Source organism: Hyperolius riggenbachi, chromosome 12 (genome assembly GCF_040937935.1).
Source record: "Hyperolius riggenbachi isolate aHypRig1 chromosome 12, aHypRig1.pri, whole genome shotgun sequence".
Taxonomy (NCBI): Eukaryota; Metazoa; Chordata; class Amphibia; order Anura; family Hyperoliidae; genus Hyperolius; species Hyperolius riggenbachi.
This window is the reverse complement of record NC_090657.1, coordinates 202,986,465-203,006,426: the sequence shown is the minus strand read 5'-3', so window position 1 is coordinate 203,006,426 and position 19,962 is coordinate 202,986,465. Positions and strand designations below refer to the sequence as shown.

The following is a 19,962-nucleotide window of genomic DNA, read 5'->3' as shown; positions in this document are numbered from 1 at the left end:
TTTTGCAGGCTTTCATGAAAGCCTAGTGGTAGGTCCCGGCGTTGCATCTAGTCTCGAAAGCAACATGTTACTTTCAGAGGCGGTAAATACCAGGAAACAAGTGCAGAGACCAGAATTGCTAGCCTTGAACGCTTCCCAAAAGCCTTCAAAAGCTAGCGTCTAAACCAGAGGTGCACACACTTTTTCGGCTTGTGAGCTACTTTTAAAAATTAGCAAGTCAAAGTGATCTACCCATGTACAATATTAGGAGCACACTTGTATATAGAGAATAGAAAATGTAGTGAGGTCGAGATCTGCCATGAAGGTCTACGCGATCTACCTAATGGGCACCATTGGTCTAAACGTTGGAATTTAAACGCCGGCGTTTGAACGTGGAGCCGAGCGAAAGCTCAGCAGAAGCACGTGTGAACCTGCCCTAATGTTGAAACACAGATGGGAGATTTGAAACAGTACCTGAAAGAGAATTGTTCCCACTGATGCAGAGAACTGCAATTCCGGCAGTTCAATTTGGAGATTCTGAGTCAACAACAAATTGAAATGGAAAGAATTTTTGAGAATGTCAGATTACAAAAAGACTTGTGAAGTTTTGATCTACGTTTATAACAATTTTATTAAAAGGGTGGAATTTTTGCCAGTGTAAAAAGTCTTATTCTACAATGGGATTCTTTTACTTCACAAAAATCGGAATAATCCTGAAAGTTACAACTGAACAGATATTTTAATTAGGAGAAATATTTAGGTTAACACATTGCAAAAACTGCTTCATTTGTGCTGCTGTGTGGATTTGGAAAAAGCAACAGCATTAATACAAAAACAAAACCCCAATATAACAGTGGTTTAACTCATTTATAATCAAACAGCGCTCGCTAGCTGTCAGGGCGTTCCACTTCACAGCAATAAATGCTGTGGCATCCTAATATAGAGTCTGCTGGGATTCACACAGCTAACAAGTTCAAAGAATGAATGCAAATATTTGCATAGAGTATCCAAGTGCTGAAGCCAGTATCTGGGTAATGGCCAGTAATCAAAATATGCAATAGAAGGTTGCGCTCTTGGGACTTTAGTAATTTTTAGTTTAATTTTTCCTATATTTATACTACCTGTCAGCATGTAAAGGCAGAGCAGCTCTGGAGGTACGATCAGGCGATAAATACAGGCATATACATCACTCTGTATAGCCCCTGATGAGTTGCTATGCAACAGTCGCGTAGGGTTGAGACTTCGAGTGACGCAGAACATAGACGCACGTTACTAGGAGTACCCTGGCGTGTTAGCTGCACCAATGTTTTGGCTGACAGCGGCGAGCAGCGCAGTGGTATAGCAGTATTACATCAGCAGCCACCCGGAGGCTGACTCTACCTCCGCAATATCCGTTAACTCTGTGCAGCTGCCTTTTTACTGTTTTATAGTAATTAAACGGAATCACACTATTAGAAGCTGGTCTTCTAACCTTGTATTTTTTATAAAACGGCTGACACTGGAGGCTGATTTGCCGCGTTTTCTACTACATCAAATGAAGACCCTGCAGAGGACGAAATTGGCAGAGAGGCAAAAGGGTGGGCTGGGTGTCGGGGTTGTTGGATTTGGCATACACCTCGAATGTGCTGAATCTGATTAATAAAGTCCCAAGAGTGCAGCCTTCTATTGCATATTTTAAAACTCATGAACTTACCAGGTCACAGGTGTGTAGTGGTCATTGACCCCAATACAAATGAGTGCCGAGTGGTACCATTCGGTAATGCACTGCAGTATCTGCGTTGCCAGAATCACTTCTGTCGTATCGTGGCCTGTCTCATTGAGATTAATGGCCGCTGCAGTGACAGAGTGACACAAAACCACAGTTAGAAGGGGGGGGGGGTTGACTTAAACCTACCAGCGCTCAACTGGCCTTCACAAGCACAAATTATCACCTGAAAGCGTCACTAGATACAGTGGCAGGCCTGGGGGGGGGGGGGTGTTACACCTTACACATAAAGAGACCAGCAGGGGCCTGTTGATTGTCCGCAAATTGACCACTACTGCCTGCACTCGGCCGAGTCCTTTCAGGCAAGATCTTGCCAGCATGCTGGACCAGGTCATTTAAATTAGGCGGCCACATTGCAATGATGAGGCATCAATCTCTGGCAGATTGGATCATTATGATCTATTCTGTTGGATATCGATGGTGACATTCATTTACTTTATGGACACCTTAATTTAATGAATCAACTATATTTTACATACTGGCAATGACTTGCCTTATTAATCAGGCCACAATGCAGAAAAGCACAAACCAACCAGAATATAGTCTTGCAATAAAGAAGCAGCTGCCAAAGGTCCCCACTCCACGGTGATGCTCGAAATTGTAGTAATATTGCCATGCACAGACATCGCACAGCAATTTTACCCTATCGGCACTATGTACTGCCAATTACGGGACTTGAGTAGCGTGACTGTTGCTAAGGTAACACGCACTACTAACGGTAATGCTTGTTAGTATTGTGTTATTGTAGCAATGGTCGCCCTAGTCTAATACCGCAGGACACACTAATAGCGTAACTTGCATTACATGATACCGGTAGTAAGAGTAATATTGCCGTGTTCTGTTTGTGCATGGCAATATTACTGCAATTTTATGCATCGACCCCAACATGGTCACACAAATAGCCTAAGCGCTTGATAACAGAAGTCAATCCAGATGGTTGTATCCAAAAAAACAATGGTAACCTGCAGTCACCCAGTGCTCAAACTATGTTGCAAGATAGCAGTGACTGTTACCCCCCCCCCCCCCAAAAAAAAAAAAACCCCATAAGGATAATCAGTATCCAATGAAAATCAGTTTTATTGGAAATATCTAAAACATTGAGTTTAGGGGTGCAGATAGGCAAGAAGACAGAAGGGAGGGAATATTTCAGAAGTAGAAAAAAAAAAAAAATCAGCACAAGCTAGTTTTCTAGCTGTATAAAAAAAAAAGTTTATACTGTACACCCTGGGGTGACATGCCTTTTCAATCAAGGCCACATTGCAAAACAATTTTAGCACACAGTGAAATAACAGTCTGGGATAACATACAACGAAAACCTAACTCTATACTCTTCTTTGCCCATACAATGTATCTAATTTTGTCCAAAAGTAATGTCATCCGTGTAAAAATTACAATTCACCATGGGACTTAGGGCTGGTTCAGACGGATGCTTGCAGAGCGTTTACTGCCAGCGTTCAGGGCTTGGCGTTAAACGCTCCCATTCAAGTGAATGGGAGCGTTTGTACCAAGCTTTTACCCGCGTTTGCACGAACGCGGCGTTCGGGTCCCGATTTTCACTGGCGTTCAAGGAGCCCCTGGAAGCTTCATGTTGCTTCCAGGGGCGGTTAACCGCGACGGGTAATGTCCCCCTAGGGGAAGAAAAACGCGACCGCATCCGAACGCAATGCGAACGCTGCTGAAAGCCCGAACGCATTGCCGCCGCGACGCCAACGAACACGACGCCTCCAAACGTCCGTCTGAACCAGCCCTTAAGTCCAGCAGCGCCAAAGAGCTGCCATTGTAGGAGTATGCTATATCCAGTGAATTCAAAAAGCTCTTCAGTGAGAAAAATTATCCCTTATTTACTTACCGTCAGTGAACGTCACATGTAAAAACTTCCTACTGTGCTAGCAGTCTTATCTAAAACTAAAGCTATGTACACACACATGATTAGGCGGACGACGACTGCCTTAGCCAATAATCACGAGTGTGTACGAAGGTCCCCAACCACCATCCCGCAAGCGATCCACCAGGCACATCAACTTGGCTGAGTGACCGATTGACCACACCATGTGACATCACGCATGCACCTCTGTCGCCCCTCCTTAACCCCTCCCCCCCAGCAACAGGGTGCGCTGTCAACTCTACAGCTGACTTAGCATCTGTACAGCATCAGCCCAGCGATGTCGCCTGAGGAATCAGGTCTCAATCCCTAATGGGTGACATCAGTCATAGGTGTGTACGCACCTCAAGTCAATTAAACCTTTCAGGCACTACATCTCTAAGCGCAGTTTCTCTAAGTATGAGGACAGTAAACTTTTAAAGGAAACCTGTGCTGAGGAAGTTATAAAAACAGCCACTACTGACCAACAGTACATGAGTTGATGATCTGGAACAAGCATGAAGACTGCCTGATCTTTCTACTCGTTTCAGATCAGAGATTCAAAAAAAGCACTACAGAAAGCTGATCAGGAGGGCAGCCAGGAAAAGAGCATTTTGCATGTAGTCAGCCTCCATCTTTCTCTCAGGCCCAGTGGAAACCCCTAAGTATTCTGGTTTAGGGCATCAGCCGAGTTCAGCACCATTCCCAGCAACAAAACCAAAGACATAACTATCCACAGATTAAAAGGGAACTTCAGACAAAAACTGAATCCTGTTGCAGAAGAAATGCATGTATGTAAAGCAAAGTATACATGAGCGGGTGTAAAAATTCCAGTAACCAAAGAGTTTTATCACCCCTTCTGACTTGTTTCCATCCCTTCTTCTCCGAATGTGAGAAGTAAAGATGCGTACACACATCCAATTTTGATGGGCAAGCCAATTTTACCACCTCCATGTAGAATGAGAGCTTGTCTACCTAATCTTCTCATACTATTCAAAATCTGTTGGCCCTCATACCACATGGAAGTGGTAAAATTAGCTTATCATTGACCAATCAAAATTGGATTTGTGTATTGGGCTTTAGGCTGCTTTAGTGGGACGTTACAGGCGCACGTTAGAGCAACCTGTAACGCACCCCCACCGCACAGCAATGAAAAATCAATGGGCTGTTCACAGTGCCCACGTTGCGTTACACAGTAACGCTTCACGTCAAGACAACGTACTGCATGCAGTACTTTATACGCGGCTAAGCCGCGTTAGACTGTTTGCACATGCTCAGTATGGGTGGTTTTTTTTATTTTAGGGGCGGAGAGGAGGCGGGGAGAGGCCGCTACGTAGCCAGGCACATGGCTACTTGGAATTCACTACACTTGCAGTGTTTACTCTTTGGAGCGGCCGCTGATTGGCTGGCGGGACCACGTGATGCGGAGAGCTCCGCTGACGTGGTCTCCGCAGCGCCTCCGACAGAGCAGGTGCACCAAGAGCTGCTTGTAACGTGGCTCTTGGTAGCGTCCTGCTCCAACACCACCAGGCGTTGCGTTCGGGGCACGTTATGTGCCCTATTAATGTCCCCTAAACGCATCGTCCTGGTGTGTAAGTAGCCTCAAGGTCCTAGGCTGAGCAAAGCTGATAAGTGATAGAAGTAGGAGGTGGGATAGAGCCATGCAAATGAGGAAAACGGATAAGGACTTAGCAAAGAAGGTGCAAAGTCACTGCATTCTCATTTGCATACATCATTGCCTCCCACCCCCTCCAGCACAATCCTGATCGGAAATACTCAGCTATGTAGACCTAACAGCCGGAGACATTCTCTGGACTTATACAGTACAGGCAAGTACAGTGTATTTTGCTTAAAGGGAACCTAAATTAAAGAGCAGTTCAGCTTACTTGGGGCTTCTTCTAGTCCCCTGCAGCCCTTCTGTGCCCTTGTCGTCATTTTGCGATCCTCTGGTCAGCTGCTTCGCCCTTCTGTCAGCTGTATGCGTGGCACCGGCCCCGTGCCTCCTGATCCTGCTACCAAGCACCGAAGTGTTCTTGTACGTAAAACTGCCCGTGACTAGCCAGGTTTCCGAGGGGCGCAGTGGCCAAATAAAGGGTTGCGGAATGACGGCTAGGGCACTGGAGGACTGCAGGGGCTGGAAGAAACCCTAGTCAAGTTAAACTGCTCTTTTATTCACTTTTGTTAACCTTTAGGATTCATCAGTATCTTCTGCATGCATTATTGTCCAGAGAGATTCCATTCTTTGGTACAAGCACCATGCACAGAGTTCTTCTTTAAAGAGAAACTTAAGCCAGAAAAAAAAAAAATTCACTCACCTGGGGCTTCTACCAGCCCCCTGCAGCAGTTCTGTGCCCTCGCAGCCACTCACTAATCCTCTGGTCCCCCTGCTGCCAGCTAGTTTCGTTTTTGCCGACAGGCCCGTCAGGACTGGCCACGCGTAGCTTTTTCCGCATTCCCAACTGTAATTAGTGCTATTGCGGGCCGCAACGCACACAAAAATACGCGTTGCCGCATTATGAACGCATAGATATGCGGCAACGTGTATTTTTGTACGCGTTGCGGCCCGCAATAGCGCGAATTACAGTCGGTAATGCTGAAAAAGCTACGCGTGGCCAGTCCTGACGGGCCTGTCGGCAAAAATGAAACTAGCTGGCAGCGGGGAACCAGAGGATTAGTGAGTGGCTGCGAGGGCACAGGACTGCTGCAGGAGGCTGGTAGAAGCCCCAGGTGAGTAAAACTCTTTTTTTTCTGGCTTAAGGTTCACTTTAAAGACATACAATAGTCATCACATATACTGTAGCATAACACATTTCGCACTGCAAAAGTCAACTCTATTTTGACGTTAAAGCAAAAGTGAAGCGAAAAAAAAAATGGAGAGGGAAGAGTCTGGATCTTATAGACCTCTTGATCCTCTCTCCGTGCCCTCAGTCCACTGCTGCCTCACATTGAAATGTTTCCCCCTTAGATAGTCCTCCGAAGCACTCATGTCTCTAAGTGCTTCTGTAGATGGCCGGCTCAGTACTGTGCATGCGCAGTACTAAGCCGCCCCTCTGGGACAGCGGTGAACCTGGGCATGGAGTGAGGACCGTCTCTGTAGCATCCACAGCCTTTCCTCTCCATAGGTGAGTATTTTCCTTTTTTCCCCCCCAGGGTGGCTTCAGTTTTACTTTAAAGAGACACTGAAGTAAAGAAAAAAAATTATGGTATAATGATTTGTATGTGTAGTACAGCTAAGAAATAAAACATGAGCAGAGACATAAGTCTAATATTGTTTCCAGTACAGGAAGAGTACAAGAAACTCGTTATCTTATGCAAAAAAGCCATTGAGATCCATGACTTTTAAAGTCGCAGAGAGCTTTGTCTTCTGAAGCTTGTTATCTCAAGTGTAAGTTGCTGTGTCGTTTTGTTCTCTGCAGAGGTCAGTTCAAAAGTTCACTAGCCTGTTCTGTAAAATTATTTAGAATGCTGAGTAGTGTGTAAACTGCCAATATTAGAGAATGATGCAAGGTTATAAAAAAAAACTATATAATTGAAAATAAAAATATGAGAATATTTTCTTTGCTACTAGTTTTCTAGTAATTATCCGTACTACTCAACCAATTCATTATATCATAATTTTTTTTTTCTGCTTCAGTGTCTCTTTAAAATGTTTTTTTTTCATTTTCCTTGACCTGAGTTTTCATGTGTGTGTCTACACGTCAAGATGCAACTTGGTAGAGAGCTTCATCCTCTGTTAATACAGGCTTTCTTTTCCAGCATATATTTGAGAAGGCAGCTTCCTTTAGGGCCTGTTTCCACTACACGCGGATTCTGGATGCAGAAAAACTGACTCCAATGAATGTCTATGGGCCTGTTTCCACAAAAGGCGTTTTTTTCTGATGCAGATTTCCCATAGGCATTCATTAGAGTCCGTTTTTCTGTGTAGTGAAAACAGGCACTAAAGGAAGCTGCCTTATTGAATATATGCTGGCAAAGAAAGCCGGTATTAACACAGGATGAAGCTCTCTAACAAGATCTTGACGTGTAGGCACAAACATGAGAACTCAGGTCAAGGAAAGTGAAAAGAAAACATTCTATAGAGACACGGAAGCAGGCCCTAAGGCATAACCATGTGACCGCAGCTCATGTAAGATAAAATGAAGGTCTTTGGCTCCAATACTGAAATTACAATTGCGATGCTGCATATATTGTGCCACAATAAGTACAGAGTACTCATTTGAGACAGTGCATGTGGTGACTGTTGCTCCACTTAAAGACTGACTGACACAAGATGCAATAAGAATAGACAATGGCCTCAATTCACTAAGCTTATCTCCTGTCTTTAATAACTCTTCTGAGCTGTTTCTACAGCTATCACCATGGTGATAACTGTAGAAACAGCTCAGGAGAGTTGACAGGAGATAAGCTTAGTGAATTGAGGCCAATGTGTCCGTATGAAAGTAAATCTAGCCTCCTCTAAGTGGTGCAATCACTCTTGCTATGCTCATAGGAAGGCTTCCTATCTGTATTTTTTTGCCCTTTTCTCATGCTTTAACTTATGTCTTATGAAGAAGGATTCCTTTTCAAACTTCCTCTTGCATACAGGGCATTTTAAAATGTTCTTTGGGACATGACTTCTCATATGCCTGCTTAGCGAGGACTTGGTGTCAAAAAGCTTGTCACACTTGCTGCACTTTATAGTCTTCCCCTTGATGTGTCTCCTGTGGTGGACCAACAGGGTGCACTTGTGGCCAAACCTCTTCCCACACTGGTCACACTCAAAGGGCTTTTCCCCAGTGTGCGCTCTCTGGTGGATGACGAACTGAGAGATGTATTCATACTGCAGGCCACAGATGTCGCAAGCATAGCGCTTACTTGCATGGCTTTCAGCCCGATGCTTAATCAGTGCAGATCTGGCGCTGAAGACTTTTTCACAGTCCTCGCAGGTGACCTCCTCCTCATCAGCGCGGTAGTTCACATGCCTCTGTGATTTCACATGGCCTTGGAAGGACCATCGGTCTTTACAGGATGTCTCACATTTCAAGCACCAGTAAGCTGTTGGCTTTCCATCCTCGCCGTACTCGATCCTTACGTCAGGATCGCCCTCAAAAGAGTCTTCGGGTTTCTGTTTATAGGAGGAGTCCGAATCTCCTGCTTCACCACCTGACAGTTCAGAATCACTGTAGTCACTGTGGTCAAAGGTAGGCTTCCACTCCGGGGAATTCTCACGAGAAGAAGGTTTTCCTTCATCCTCACTAGCAGATTCTTCCTCTGGGGAGGGAAAGAGGGAGAGGAACACATTCAGTCAGAGCCAGTGCTAGAAAGTCATACAGACAGTCCCTGAATTACGAACATTCAACAAATGCTGCAACCCATTGTAATGACATCACTTCCGTGGTGGACGTCCATGCCAGGACCACGGAGAGCCTTCCTGGAGTGAAGTGGGACATTGTCAGAGGTGAGTAGAGGACATGGGGATGGAAAGGAGGCACAGAAGGAGCCATGGAGCAGCTCAGGGGTATGTAAGGAGGCATGGGGGGATGTAAGGAAGCAATGGGGATAGGATGTAAGGAGTCACTGAGGTAGCACAGAAGGATCTGAGGAGGCACAGGGGGAAGATGTGGTACAGATGGTGACTCTGGAGGCACAGAAAAGACACAGGAACACAGAGGTGGCCCAGAGGAATATTTTGGAGGCAGAAGGGGAAACTGAAGGCACAGAAAAGTCAGAGGGGACAGAGGTGATTTAGAGGGAGACACCAGAGTCACAGGGGACAGGAGTAGCACAGTGTTTCGACTAATGTACAAATTCAGGATAAGAACAAACCTACAGTCCCCATCTCATTTGTTAACGGGGACGTATTTAGAAAAGAATTGGATCATAACAAGAAAATCACATTTGTACTTGTTCAGAGTCAATGAAGCAAATCTGCAGTTTATATTTACTAAATGGTGGGAAGTATTCACCAATCTGTAAGTTGTTTTACCAGCTACTGCTGCTATGAGGGTGGAGATTTTAATCTTATTTTATTTTTTTGGTCAGGAAGAAGATCCTGTTTTGTTTAAAGGATACCCGAGGTGACGTGACATGATGAGATAGACATGGGTATGTACAGTGCCTAGCACACAAATAACTATGCTGTGTTCCTTTTTTTCTTTCTCTGCCTGAAAGAGTTAAATATCAGGTATGTAAGTGGCAGACTCAGTCCAGACTCAGAAAGGAAGTGACTACAGTGTGATCCTCACTGATAAGAAATTCCAACTATAAAACACTTTCCTAGCAGACAATGGCTTCTGTAAGCAGAAAACATAAAAAGGGTCAATAGTTTATAGATTTTAGCCCTGGCATACTTCAATGAATGGGTCATTGAGCAAAAAACAATAAAACATTTAAAACTTAAATAGTGGATTTAAACATAAAATAAAAATGTGTAATATCTTAAAAAATAATTTTTTGATTACTATATCACGCTTCTACGGAGCCTCCGTAGAAGCACGATAAAGCGCAAAACGGCCGGCAGGCGAGCAGTGCCCAGCACCCACTGTCACCATCACACCTCTGAGCACCGGTATGGCCATGTATGCTGCACTACTGTTTTGTATTTATGCATTCGAACTGTGCCTCACTTTTTGAAGAATAAATGTACATTGCAGTGCCGATCATTCCTGCTCCTTCTTCCATGTATGTACTTCCCTTGGATCAGAGCACGCAAGTTGCAACACTGTGGGTGAGTTGTGTTCTACCTGCCTAATCCCCTTCCATGCTGACTACATACTGCTGCAGTGCCAACTGCCTTTCTACCTGCTTCTACCTGTACTCCATTTTAACTGTGTCTATCTTGAAGCGAATCCTGATGTAATTTCCTCCCTTACACTCCTCTGCCTGATTGTGTATGCAATACCCGCCCTCCTGCCAGTCTTTAGGCTCTCCCACTCAGCTCTGCAAAACAAAGTGCATTGTCTCAGCATGAAAAATATTGGCCAGAGTAACAGCGGTGTGAAATGGGAAAACAGGAGGGAAAGAGGCTTCAGCCAATCAGGCTGCATTAGGTAAGTCTGACAGGAAAGTAAGGAAGAAGAAGGAAGAAAAAAAAAAAAAAAAAGACAACCCAGCATGCCCTGCAACTTCCTTTGTGCGGCAAAGTAAGAGTCAGGTAAACTGGGGAGTGATCATTTATCAACAAAGGAATAGTGATTTTTACCTTTTGGATTGCCTGGTTAGCATCCTTATTACTTGTTTACCAGATAAAAATAAAGAATTGATTTTTCATTGTATGCCCAACAGTTACACTTTAATGGCAGCAACTGTGAAAAAGCTCCATTCTAATTCAACTCTGTTACTGCTGTACTTCTCCACTCTTCATCTGCTAAACACTGCAGCCACTTCCTGTTCTATTTACTTTTCTAGTAAACAGATCTGCTCGGTGCTCTTCTCGTTCAGTCTGCCACTTTGCTGTAATATATGCTAGGTTAGTTAGGAACTAGCATACAGGCTAACCGTGGATAAGGAAAGGGTATCAGACGGGTTGGGTGCGACACGGGACTGTACAAAAAGAGCACGGAGCAGACAGACTACGGAGCATGAGGGGAATGTGCATGCAAAGTATGCATCCAAAGCTCAATCATCTAGAATAGGGCTTTTCAACCCGTGGTACGTGTACCACCAGTGGTACTTTCCTGTTGCCCAGGTGTTAAGTCAGGTTTGCTTGCCAATTAATTGCCTGTCTGCTGCTTGTCCTGGCCCTCAACAAAGTTCAGCTCCCCCCTCGCTCGCTACTAATGCAATCTGTACTAATTTTAACCCTTTACTTACACACACACACACACACTTTTCTTAAAGTGTACCTGTAAGAGAAAAAGTGCTCCTGGGGGGGTACTTCCCTTGGGAGAGGGGAGCCTCTGGATCATAGAGGCTTCCCCCTTTCTCCTCAGTAGAGGGGATCCAGCACTGGGACCCCCTAAAGATCTCCTTCTTGGCGTGCACGTATGCGCAGTAGCGGCTCTCCACTCAACGTAAACAGCGGAACCCGGTCGGGCCCAATCTACTGTGCAGGCACATTAGTGGTACTTGAAAATTTTCAGGCGATAAAGATGATACAATTAATGAAAAGGTTGAAAAGCCCTGATCTAGAAAAGGGTAAACTAGTAATGAAAGCTGGATGGGATCATGGCTGATGCAGACTGGCTAGCGGTCTGTGAAACCAAGAATTACATCTCTGTACAGCATGTTTTCTACAGTCAAAAATAAAACCACCAACTGTCAAGCCTGATTCACAGATTACCTGAAGCAAAACCCTGCTGGTACTCTAACATAGGGTCCTCAGGGATGATGTCAGCATACTTTTCCTTGTTTGCTTCAACATAGTCCCACTCGTCAGGGGAAAAATAGACTCCGACATCACCGCACTTCACTGGAATCTGCAACACACAAGTACACATCAGACTTCTGTCTGCTTCTGAGGTTAAGACCAAAGGAGAGGTCACTCTAGTAAGAAGAAATTCTGAGCCGATATTGCAATTCACAGCAAAGCAACTTTCACCTCTTCCCAAGCCAGAGACCCAGTGTAAATACATTATTACAGAATTCAGAAGGCAGTCTGCAGTACGTAGCAAGAAATATTGAAGCGCCAGGTGAACCAACAGTTAGAGAAAATAGAAGTTGGGAGCCAGCTGTAATTTTAGGAAGCCCTGGGTACCTGGAATCTATACAGCCCTGCAAAAGAAGTTTCTGAACCTTGACAGGAAGTGGCTTGTCACAGCACAGATGCATTGTAACAAACAATTCTCTCCGTTTAAGCTGGCCATACTCTGGACGATTATACCGGTCAATAAATGGCAGATTGGATCTATGATAAAAGTCTGCAAGAAATCGCTAACACAAACGTTACCCGATCTATCGATTTCTGTCTGAGATCAATAGATTGGGTGCTCGCGCACAAAGGACAGTTTTGCCCTGATTACCGTGGTAGGGAGCATGTCGTTAGCAGCTTTTGCGATGACGAGTGTTGGCAGTACGCTCTCCTGTGCCACTAGCACACGTCCTCCTGTGTCTAGTGTCTTTAAAAGAAAAGTTGCTGAAGGATACATGCCATCCATATCATTATCGAATCAGATGAAAATTGGTGTCCTCACAAGCATGTACAATCAACCAATTAACGGCGTGCGATATCGCTAGCGGCGAAACCACTAGCTGTTGTACCCGTCACGCTACCTGCAAGTGTCTGCGCTGTACTTCCCCATATCTACCTGTATAGCACATGTAATTTCACACACACACTACCTGCCAGTAGCCACGTTGGGCGTTAATGCAGAAGTACGATGGACAGCGGACAAGTAAAGAATCATTATGCACAGACACACAAAACATTGGGGGGGGGGGGGGGGTTGAGGCCAGGGGCAGAATCACGAGGCAGTTTCCTGAAAGATTTCATGCTGAAATCGATTGGGTATCAGCCTGCAGTCGATGGGTAGCAAACAGATCTCTCTTTGATCAGATCTGCCAGGTATAGGTTATTGTATTGAATTTTAAAAAATAAATAAATTACCGCCAGATGTTGATGGTGCGTGACCCTGGCATTATCAACACCGATCGCCGAGGGACATGCAAGAAGACAATGGGGAAGCTATCGGAGGTACACGATGAGGGATCAGCCCGCCAATGGCGAGTATAAGCAGACTAAAGTACAAGACCCCTCCATGTCTCCCCCATGTGCTTGTTGCAAAGAGCGCTTTGCAAGCTAGGCTTCCAATTAGGGCAGCTTCTAGTAGGGCTGTGGAGTGGGTACAAAAATCATCCGACTCCAGGTACCCAAAATGGCTCCGACTCCTTCTTAGTCTAATACTTACCAAGGCTGTGGACGTGGTACTAAAATCATCCGACTCCAACTCTTCAGTTTATGAAACAACCAACTCCAGGTACCCAAAATGGCTCTGAATCCTCAACTCACCGCCCTGGTTTCTAGGCTAAATTGCTCCTAGGTGAGGGTGTAAATATTGCGCCCCCCACCCGTGTGCTCAAAAACATTATTTGCAATGCACTATTTAGCAACCCAGTATAGGTAGCCAGGTATAAGTGTTCCCAATATAGATAGCCAGGTATAGGTACCACAGTATAGGTGCCCCCAGTATAGGTAGGCAGGCAGGCATAGGTGCCCCCAGTATAGGTAGCCAGGATTAGGTGCCCCCAGTATAGGTAGCCAGGCATAGGTGCCCCCAGTATAGGTAGCCAGGCATAGGTGCCCCCAGTATAGGTAGCCAGGCATAGGTGCCCCCAGTATAGGTAGCCAGGCATAGGTGCCCCCAGTATAGGTAGCCAGGCATAGGTGCCCCCAGTATAGGTAGCCAGGCATAGGTGCCCCCAGTATAGGTAGCCAGGCATAGGTGCCCCAGTATAGGTAGCCAAGCATAGGTGCCCCAGTATAGGTAGCCAGGTATAGGTGTCCCCAGTATAGGTAGCCAGGTATAGGGGCCCCAGTATAGGTAGCCAGGTATAGGGGCCACAGTATAGGTAGCCAGGTATAGGGGCCCCAGTATAGGTAGCCAGGCATAGGGGCCCCATTATAGGTAGCCAGGCATAGGTGCCCCAGTATAGGTAGCCAGGCATAGGTGCCCCATTATAGGTAGCCAGGTATAGGGGCCCCAGTATAGGTAGCCAGGTATAGGGGCCCCAGTATAGGTAGCCAGGTATAGGGGCCCCAGTATAGGTAGCCAGGTATAGGGGCCCCAGTATAGGTAGCCAGGTATAGGGGCCCCAGTATAGGTAGCCAGGTATAGGGGCCCCAGTATAGGTAGCCAGGTATAGGGGCCCCAGTATAGGTAGCCAGGTATAGGGGCCCCAGTATAGGTAGCCAGGTATAGGGGCCCCAGTATAGGTAGCCAGGTATAGGGGCCCCAGTATAGGTAGCCAGGTATAGGGGCCCCAGTATAGGTAGCCAGGTATAGGGGCCCCAGTATAGGTAGCCAGGTATAGGGGCCCCAGTATAGGTAGCCAGGTATAGGTGCCCCATTATAGGTAGCCAGGCATAGGTGCCCCAGTATAGGTAGCCAGGTATAGGTGCCCCATTATAGGTAGCCAGGCATAGGTGCCCCAGTATAGGTAGCCAGGCATAGGTTCCTCTCCCCCTGCAGAGATCGCTGGTGCTGTGCAGCACGAGTGAGTATTACGCAACATGCCTCTTCCCAGTGCCGCTTGCACCACCTTCACCGTGTACAGCTCTGCTCTACTGTCCAGAGCATCAGGACGTCATCAAGCCGAGTCCCTGTGCTCTGGACAGTAGAAAGGAGCTGTATGTGCCGGAGGTGGTGCGATCAGCACTGAAGAGAAGCACAGTGAGTAATGCTCACTCATGCTGCACAGGACCCGCGATTGCTGCAGGGAGGGAACCCTGTATGGAGGAGGGAACGTGGATAACTACAGGGAGGGGGGAACCTGGGGGCCGCCATAACTTCTCTGCTTTGCTGGCTCTGCATTCATCTATACTCCCTTTGATGGCTAGATACCACAGATCACTACCCACAGTGTGCTGACAGGCATCCAGCCACCCTAGAGAATCCCATATGGGTTGGGTATCCTTTAAGTAACATGCATCATGGCTACTCAAAATCGCTTACCTCAGCCTCATTTTCAAAATCTTCTTCTTTCTCAGCAAGCAACCATTTCTGTGCACAGAAACAAAGCAAAATAACAAGTAATATAGTGATGGTGTACTTGATGAGAAGACATCACACATTTCAGAAAGCACAAGGACAGGCGTATCAAAGAAACAGATTGCGAACTACAATGCTCATGAGCCAAACAGGCAATGACCTATCAGCAACAACTATTGGTTGCTGCACTTTGCAGTAATGGAGCATACAGACAATGCACTTCCCCCCCCAGCTGACCCAACTTCTGCTCACAAAGGTAAAACAATTAAGTTTCTATACATCACATGACCATTTTTTACTCCAAAGTCAGGTAGTTAACAGTTTTATTTACAAGGAGATATAGCTATGCAGCAGTGCTTCTACTTTTTATCCCTGAGTATTGTTTTTATTCAAACCAAAACCAGAGGTATCTTAACCACTTGAGGACCACAGGCATTACACCCCCCCCAGTGACCAGTTGAATTTGATGTTCCTCTGCCTGCATGTGAAAGTTTTTTTTTTTTTTTCTTCCACAAAATGCAACTTAACTAGGTTCAGTCTAAAGTTAATTCCGAATTCACTTTGACATAATTTTGACATATTCCCCTACAAAGTTAATATTTCTATGTAGCTACCTTGTATGGTGATTTGAATGGGACCATGAAGATGACTGGGCATGTACTGTAGTCCACAACTGAGCAGACAGGGAGGACAGTGAGGGAGCTGACAGACTACAGGGGGCTGGAAGAAGCCCCAAGTAAAAATCCTCTTTTCCTCCTGTCTCAAGAACACTTTAACCTCCCTGGCGGTAACCCCGACCTGAGCTCGGGGTAGGAAAAATGAGCTGCGAGCGATAACCCGAGCTCAGGTCAGGGTAGGGGAGTCCATTGTTTATTTATTGTTTAGGAGTCCCACGCACAGTCGGCGCTGTGCAGCGGGAGTCCAGCCTCTGTCCCTGCCTGTTTGCGGGTTCTCTCCGGCCGCCGGGATCCCCATACCTCCGCTCTTGTTGTGGGGACCAGGCAGCCAATCAGTGCGGAATAGCAGCATGATATTGGGGAGAGGGGCGGGGTTAAATTTAAAGCAGACATTAATTTTTTTTTATGCAAAGGGAAAAGTGTATCTACAGTACATGTATAAACATGTATACATGTTGCCGCCTGCACCGACGTCTGCCTGGATTTTGACTGCTCTCTGCCTGCCTTATTTGGACAGTTTCACAATTTTTTAAGTTAATTCATAAATTTAATTCAACAAATTTGTGTTCTAGTCTTTTATTTATATGCAGAATGTCTACTGGGCTTTTATTCTGGCATATTTTGGTGAGTTATGACTTAAAGAGAACCCGAGGTGGGTTTGACGAATATTATCTGCATACAGAAGCTGGATCTGCCTATACAGCCCAGCCTCTGTTGCTATCCCAAACCCCACTAAGGTCCCCCTGCACTCTGCAATCCCTCATAAATCACAGCCACGCTGCTGACAAACAGCTTGTCAGAGCTGGCTGTGTTTATCTCTATAGTGTCAGTCTGCTGCTCTCCCCGCCTCCTGCAGAACTCCGGTCCCCGCCTGCATCCCTTCCCTCCCTGCTGATTGGAGGGAAGGGATGGGGGCAGGGACCGGAGCTATGCAGGAGGCGGGGGAGCAGCCGAGACTGACACTACAGATGTAAACACAGCCTCACAGCACGGCTGTGATTTATGAGGGATTGCAGAGTGCAGGGGGACCTTAGGGGCGTTTGGGATAGCAACAGAGGCTGGGCTGTATAGGCAGATCCAGCCTCTGTATGCAGATAACATTCTTTAAACACACCTCGGGTTCTCTTTAAGAATTGGAGGCCTAAAATTCTTGAAAAACAATGTACCACTTTTGACTCATAATTCCAGACAGAAATGCACCGCCATGGAGGTTAAAGGGAACCAGAGAGGACGAAGAGAAGTTTGTATACATACCTGGGGCTTTCTCCAGCCCCATACGCCTGGATCGCTCCCACGCCGCCGTCCTCCACTTGCTGGTACCGCCGGTACCGGGTCCCGTCATTGCCGCGAGTCGGCAAGTCGGCCGGCGGTGTGTGCGTGCGCGCGGTGTGTGCGTGCGCGGTGCGTGCGTGCGCGGTGTGCGTGCTTGCGCGCGTGGTGTGCGTGCGTGCGGTGTGTGTGCGTGCGTGGTGTGCGTGCGCGCGCGTGGTGTGCGTGCGCGTGGTGTGCGTGCGCGCGCGCGGTGTGTGTGCGTGTGGCGCGTGTGGGTGTGCGCGCGTGTGGGGTGCGCGTGTGGTGTGTGCGGTGTGGGCATGTGTGGTGTGTGTGTGGTGTGTGGTGTGTGTGTGTGTGGTGTGTGTGTGTGTGTGCGTGTGGTGTGTGTGTGCGTGTGGTGTGTGTGTGTGTGTGGTGTGTGTGTGTGTGTGTGTGCGCGTGTGGTGTGTGTGTGCGTGCGGTGTGTGTGTGCGTGCGGTGTGTGTGTGCGTGCGTGTGGTGTGCGTGCGTGTGGTGTGCGTGCGTGTGGTGTGCGTGCGTGTGGTGTGCGTGCGTGTGGTGTGCGTGCGTGCGTGTGGTGTGTGTGGTGTGTGTGCGTGTGGTGTGTGTGCGTGTGGTGTGTGTGCGTGTGGTGTGCGGTGTGCGTGTGGTGTATGTGTGCGTGTGGTGTGCGTGTGGTGTGCGTGTGGTGTGCGTGTGGTGTATGTGTGCGTGTGGTGTGCGTGTGGTGTATGTGTGCGTGTGGTGTGTGTGTGCGTGTGTGTGCGTGCGTGTGGTGTGTGTGCGTGCGTGTGGTGTGTGTGCGTGCGTGTGGTGTGTGTGCGTGTGGTGTGTGTGCGTGCGTGGTGTGCGTGCGTGTGGTGTGCGTGCGTGTGGTGTGCGTGCGGTGTGGTGTGTGGGTGTGCGCGTATGTGGGTGTGCGCGTATGTGGGTGTGCGCGTATGTGGGTGTGCGCGTATGTGGGTGTGCGCGTATGTGGGTGTGCGCGTATGTGGGTGTGCGCGTATGTGGGTGTGCGCGTGTGGCAGCACCCAGCAATCACGTGTCAGAGGAGCACACTCATACTCTGCAAGGGCACTGAGGGAGCACTATCAATTGGGGGGAGACTTGGAGGCCCATCAGCCAGCTTTGTGGCCCTGGATTGCCCCTATAGAGGTGACGCCCCTGTATTTCCCTGTCCCTGGGGAGAATACTGCATACTATTAATAGAAAGAGGACTGACTCACATCTCCAGTCAGGAGGCCAACGAGGTCCAAGGTTTGTTTCAGGATACGATGGGTGGTAAGCTTGTAGTTTCCTTCAATCAAGGGGGAACTGGTCATGTGCTGCATGAGAGAGATCTGTGGGAAAAGTGACAAGATATCAGGAAATAAAGTTGTGTCACACATTAGGCCAGAGTGGTATCTATACTGACAGATGCGCTGGGCCACTGGCAGATTCCCTATGTAGGGTCCGCTGCCACTCAGAAGAGGTGTGCCTTTCATGAAATGTATGGCAATGCAAACCGCTGTTTGGAAAAATGCATGTAGCCAATTTTTCCACAGGAAACAGCAATGCAGTATACTGTAATAGATCTGTGTGAAGGGGCCCATAGGAGAGGAAGTGACCATGAACCCTTCCTGTAGTCCGTGAACTTTAAAGGGGAACTGAAGAGAGAGGTATATGGAGGCTGTCATGTTTATTTCCTTTTAGACAATACCAGTTGCCTGGCAGCCCTGCTGATCCTCTGCCTCTAATACTATTAGCCATAGCCCCTGAACAAGCATGCAGCAGATCAGGTGTTTCAGTGGTTCAGACTTATAAGTCTGATCTGACAAGACTAGCTGCATGCTTGTTTCTGGTTTTAATCAGATACTACTGCAGAGAAATAGACCAGCAGGGCTGCCAGGCAACTGGTATTGATTAAAAGGAAATAAACATGACAGCCTCCATATACCTCTCTCTTCAGTTCCCCTTTAACTACATTCTTTAAACCAGGGGTAGGGAACCTATGGCTCGGGAGCCAGATGTGGCTCTTTTGATGGCTACATCTGGCTCACAGACAAATCAATAGGGGTTGATTCACTAAGCTACACTGCTCAAGCGGCACAGCTTAGTGTGGCAGCACAAGTAACATTTTCAAAGTAGTGCACGCTACTGCTGTAGCATGCACTATCAACATACTCGCGCTCCCCCCAAAAGGAACGGCTGCTCCAATTGTCCCACTCTGGACCCTGTCAGGTCCAGTGACTTTGTAGGATGAGATCCCCGCACTTTGATTGGCCCAATAGGCTGCCTGTCACTTGACAGGCTGCGTATTGGGCCAAAGTGCGGGGATCTCCTCCTACAAAGTGAATCAACCCCCAAGTCAGCTAGCTAATTGTTAACCATTTAACGGCATTCTAACGTATTAAAACATCATGTTTTAGCCTGTTAACGCCAACATGATGTTTTAATATGTCGCACGTTCCTGCCGCCGATCCACACGTGTGCGCACCTCTCCCGCCATTTCCATCGGGATTCCGTGTTGATCGATTGGGGAAGAGGACCGAGCGGTCCTCTAACCAATCGCAATGCCTGAAATGAATGGACGTGACCGCGATCAGCGGCTACGTCCATTCATAAAAGAGGAAGCCGCCACATTGTATTTAAATGAAGGAAAAAAAAAAAAAAAAGTGAACACTTCCTATAACGGGAAAGTTCACGAGCGCCATCTTGTGGCCAAAAAGTAAAAATTACACATACAGACACATACATGTTTACACAATACTACTAAAATGAATAACTTGCATTACCAAAGCC

General features: G+C 47.0%; 1 protein-coding gene across 1 annotated transcript in view; it reads right to left on the bottom strand.

Annotated features, from left to right (window-relative positions):
- Positions 1–7,614: 7,614 nt before the first annotated feature.
- The window catches only part of LOC137541209 (uncharacterized), a 39,358-nt gene continuing 27,010 nt past the window's right edge, over positions 7,615–19,962 (bottom strand). The window contains exons 4-7 of the mRNA XM_068262389.1: positions 18,408–18,521; positions 15,194–15,241; positions 11,866–12,001; positions 7,615–8,855 (exon numbers count right to left, since the gene is read on the bottom strand). Coding sequence (XP_068118490.1) covers positions 8,104–8,855; positions 11,866–12,001; positions 15,194–15,241; positions 18,408–18,521 — 1,050 coding nt within the window. The 3' untranslated portion in view covers positions 7,615–8,103. The remainder of the gene's footprint in view (positions 8,856–11,865; positions 12,002–15,193; positions 15,242–18,407; positions 18,522–19,962) is intronic.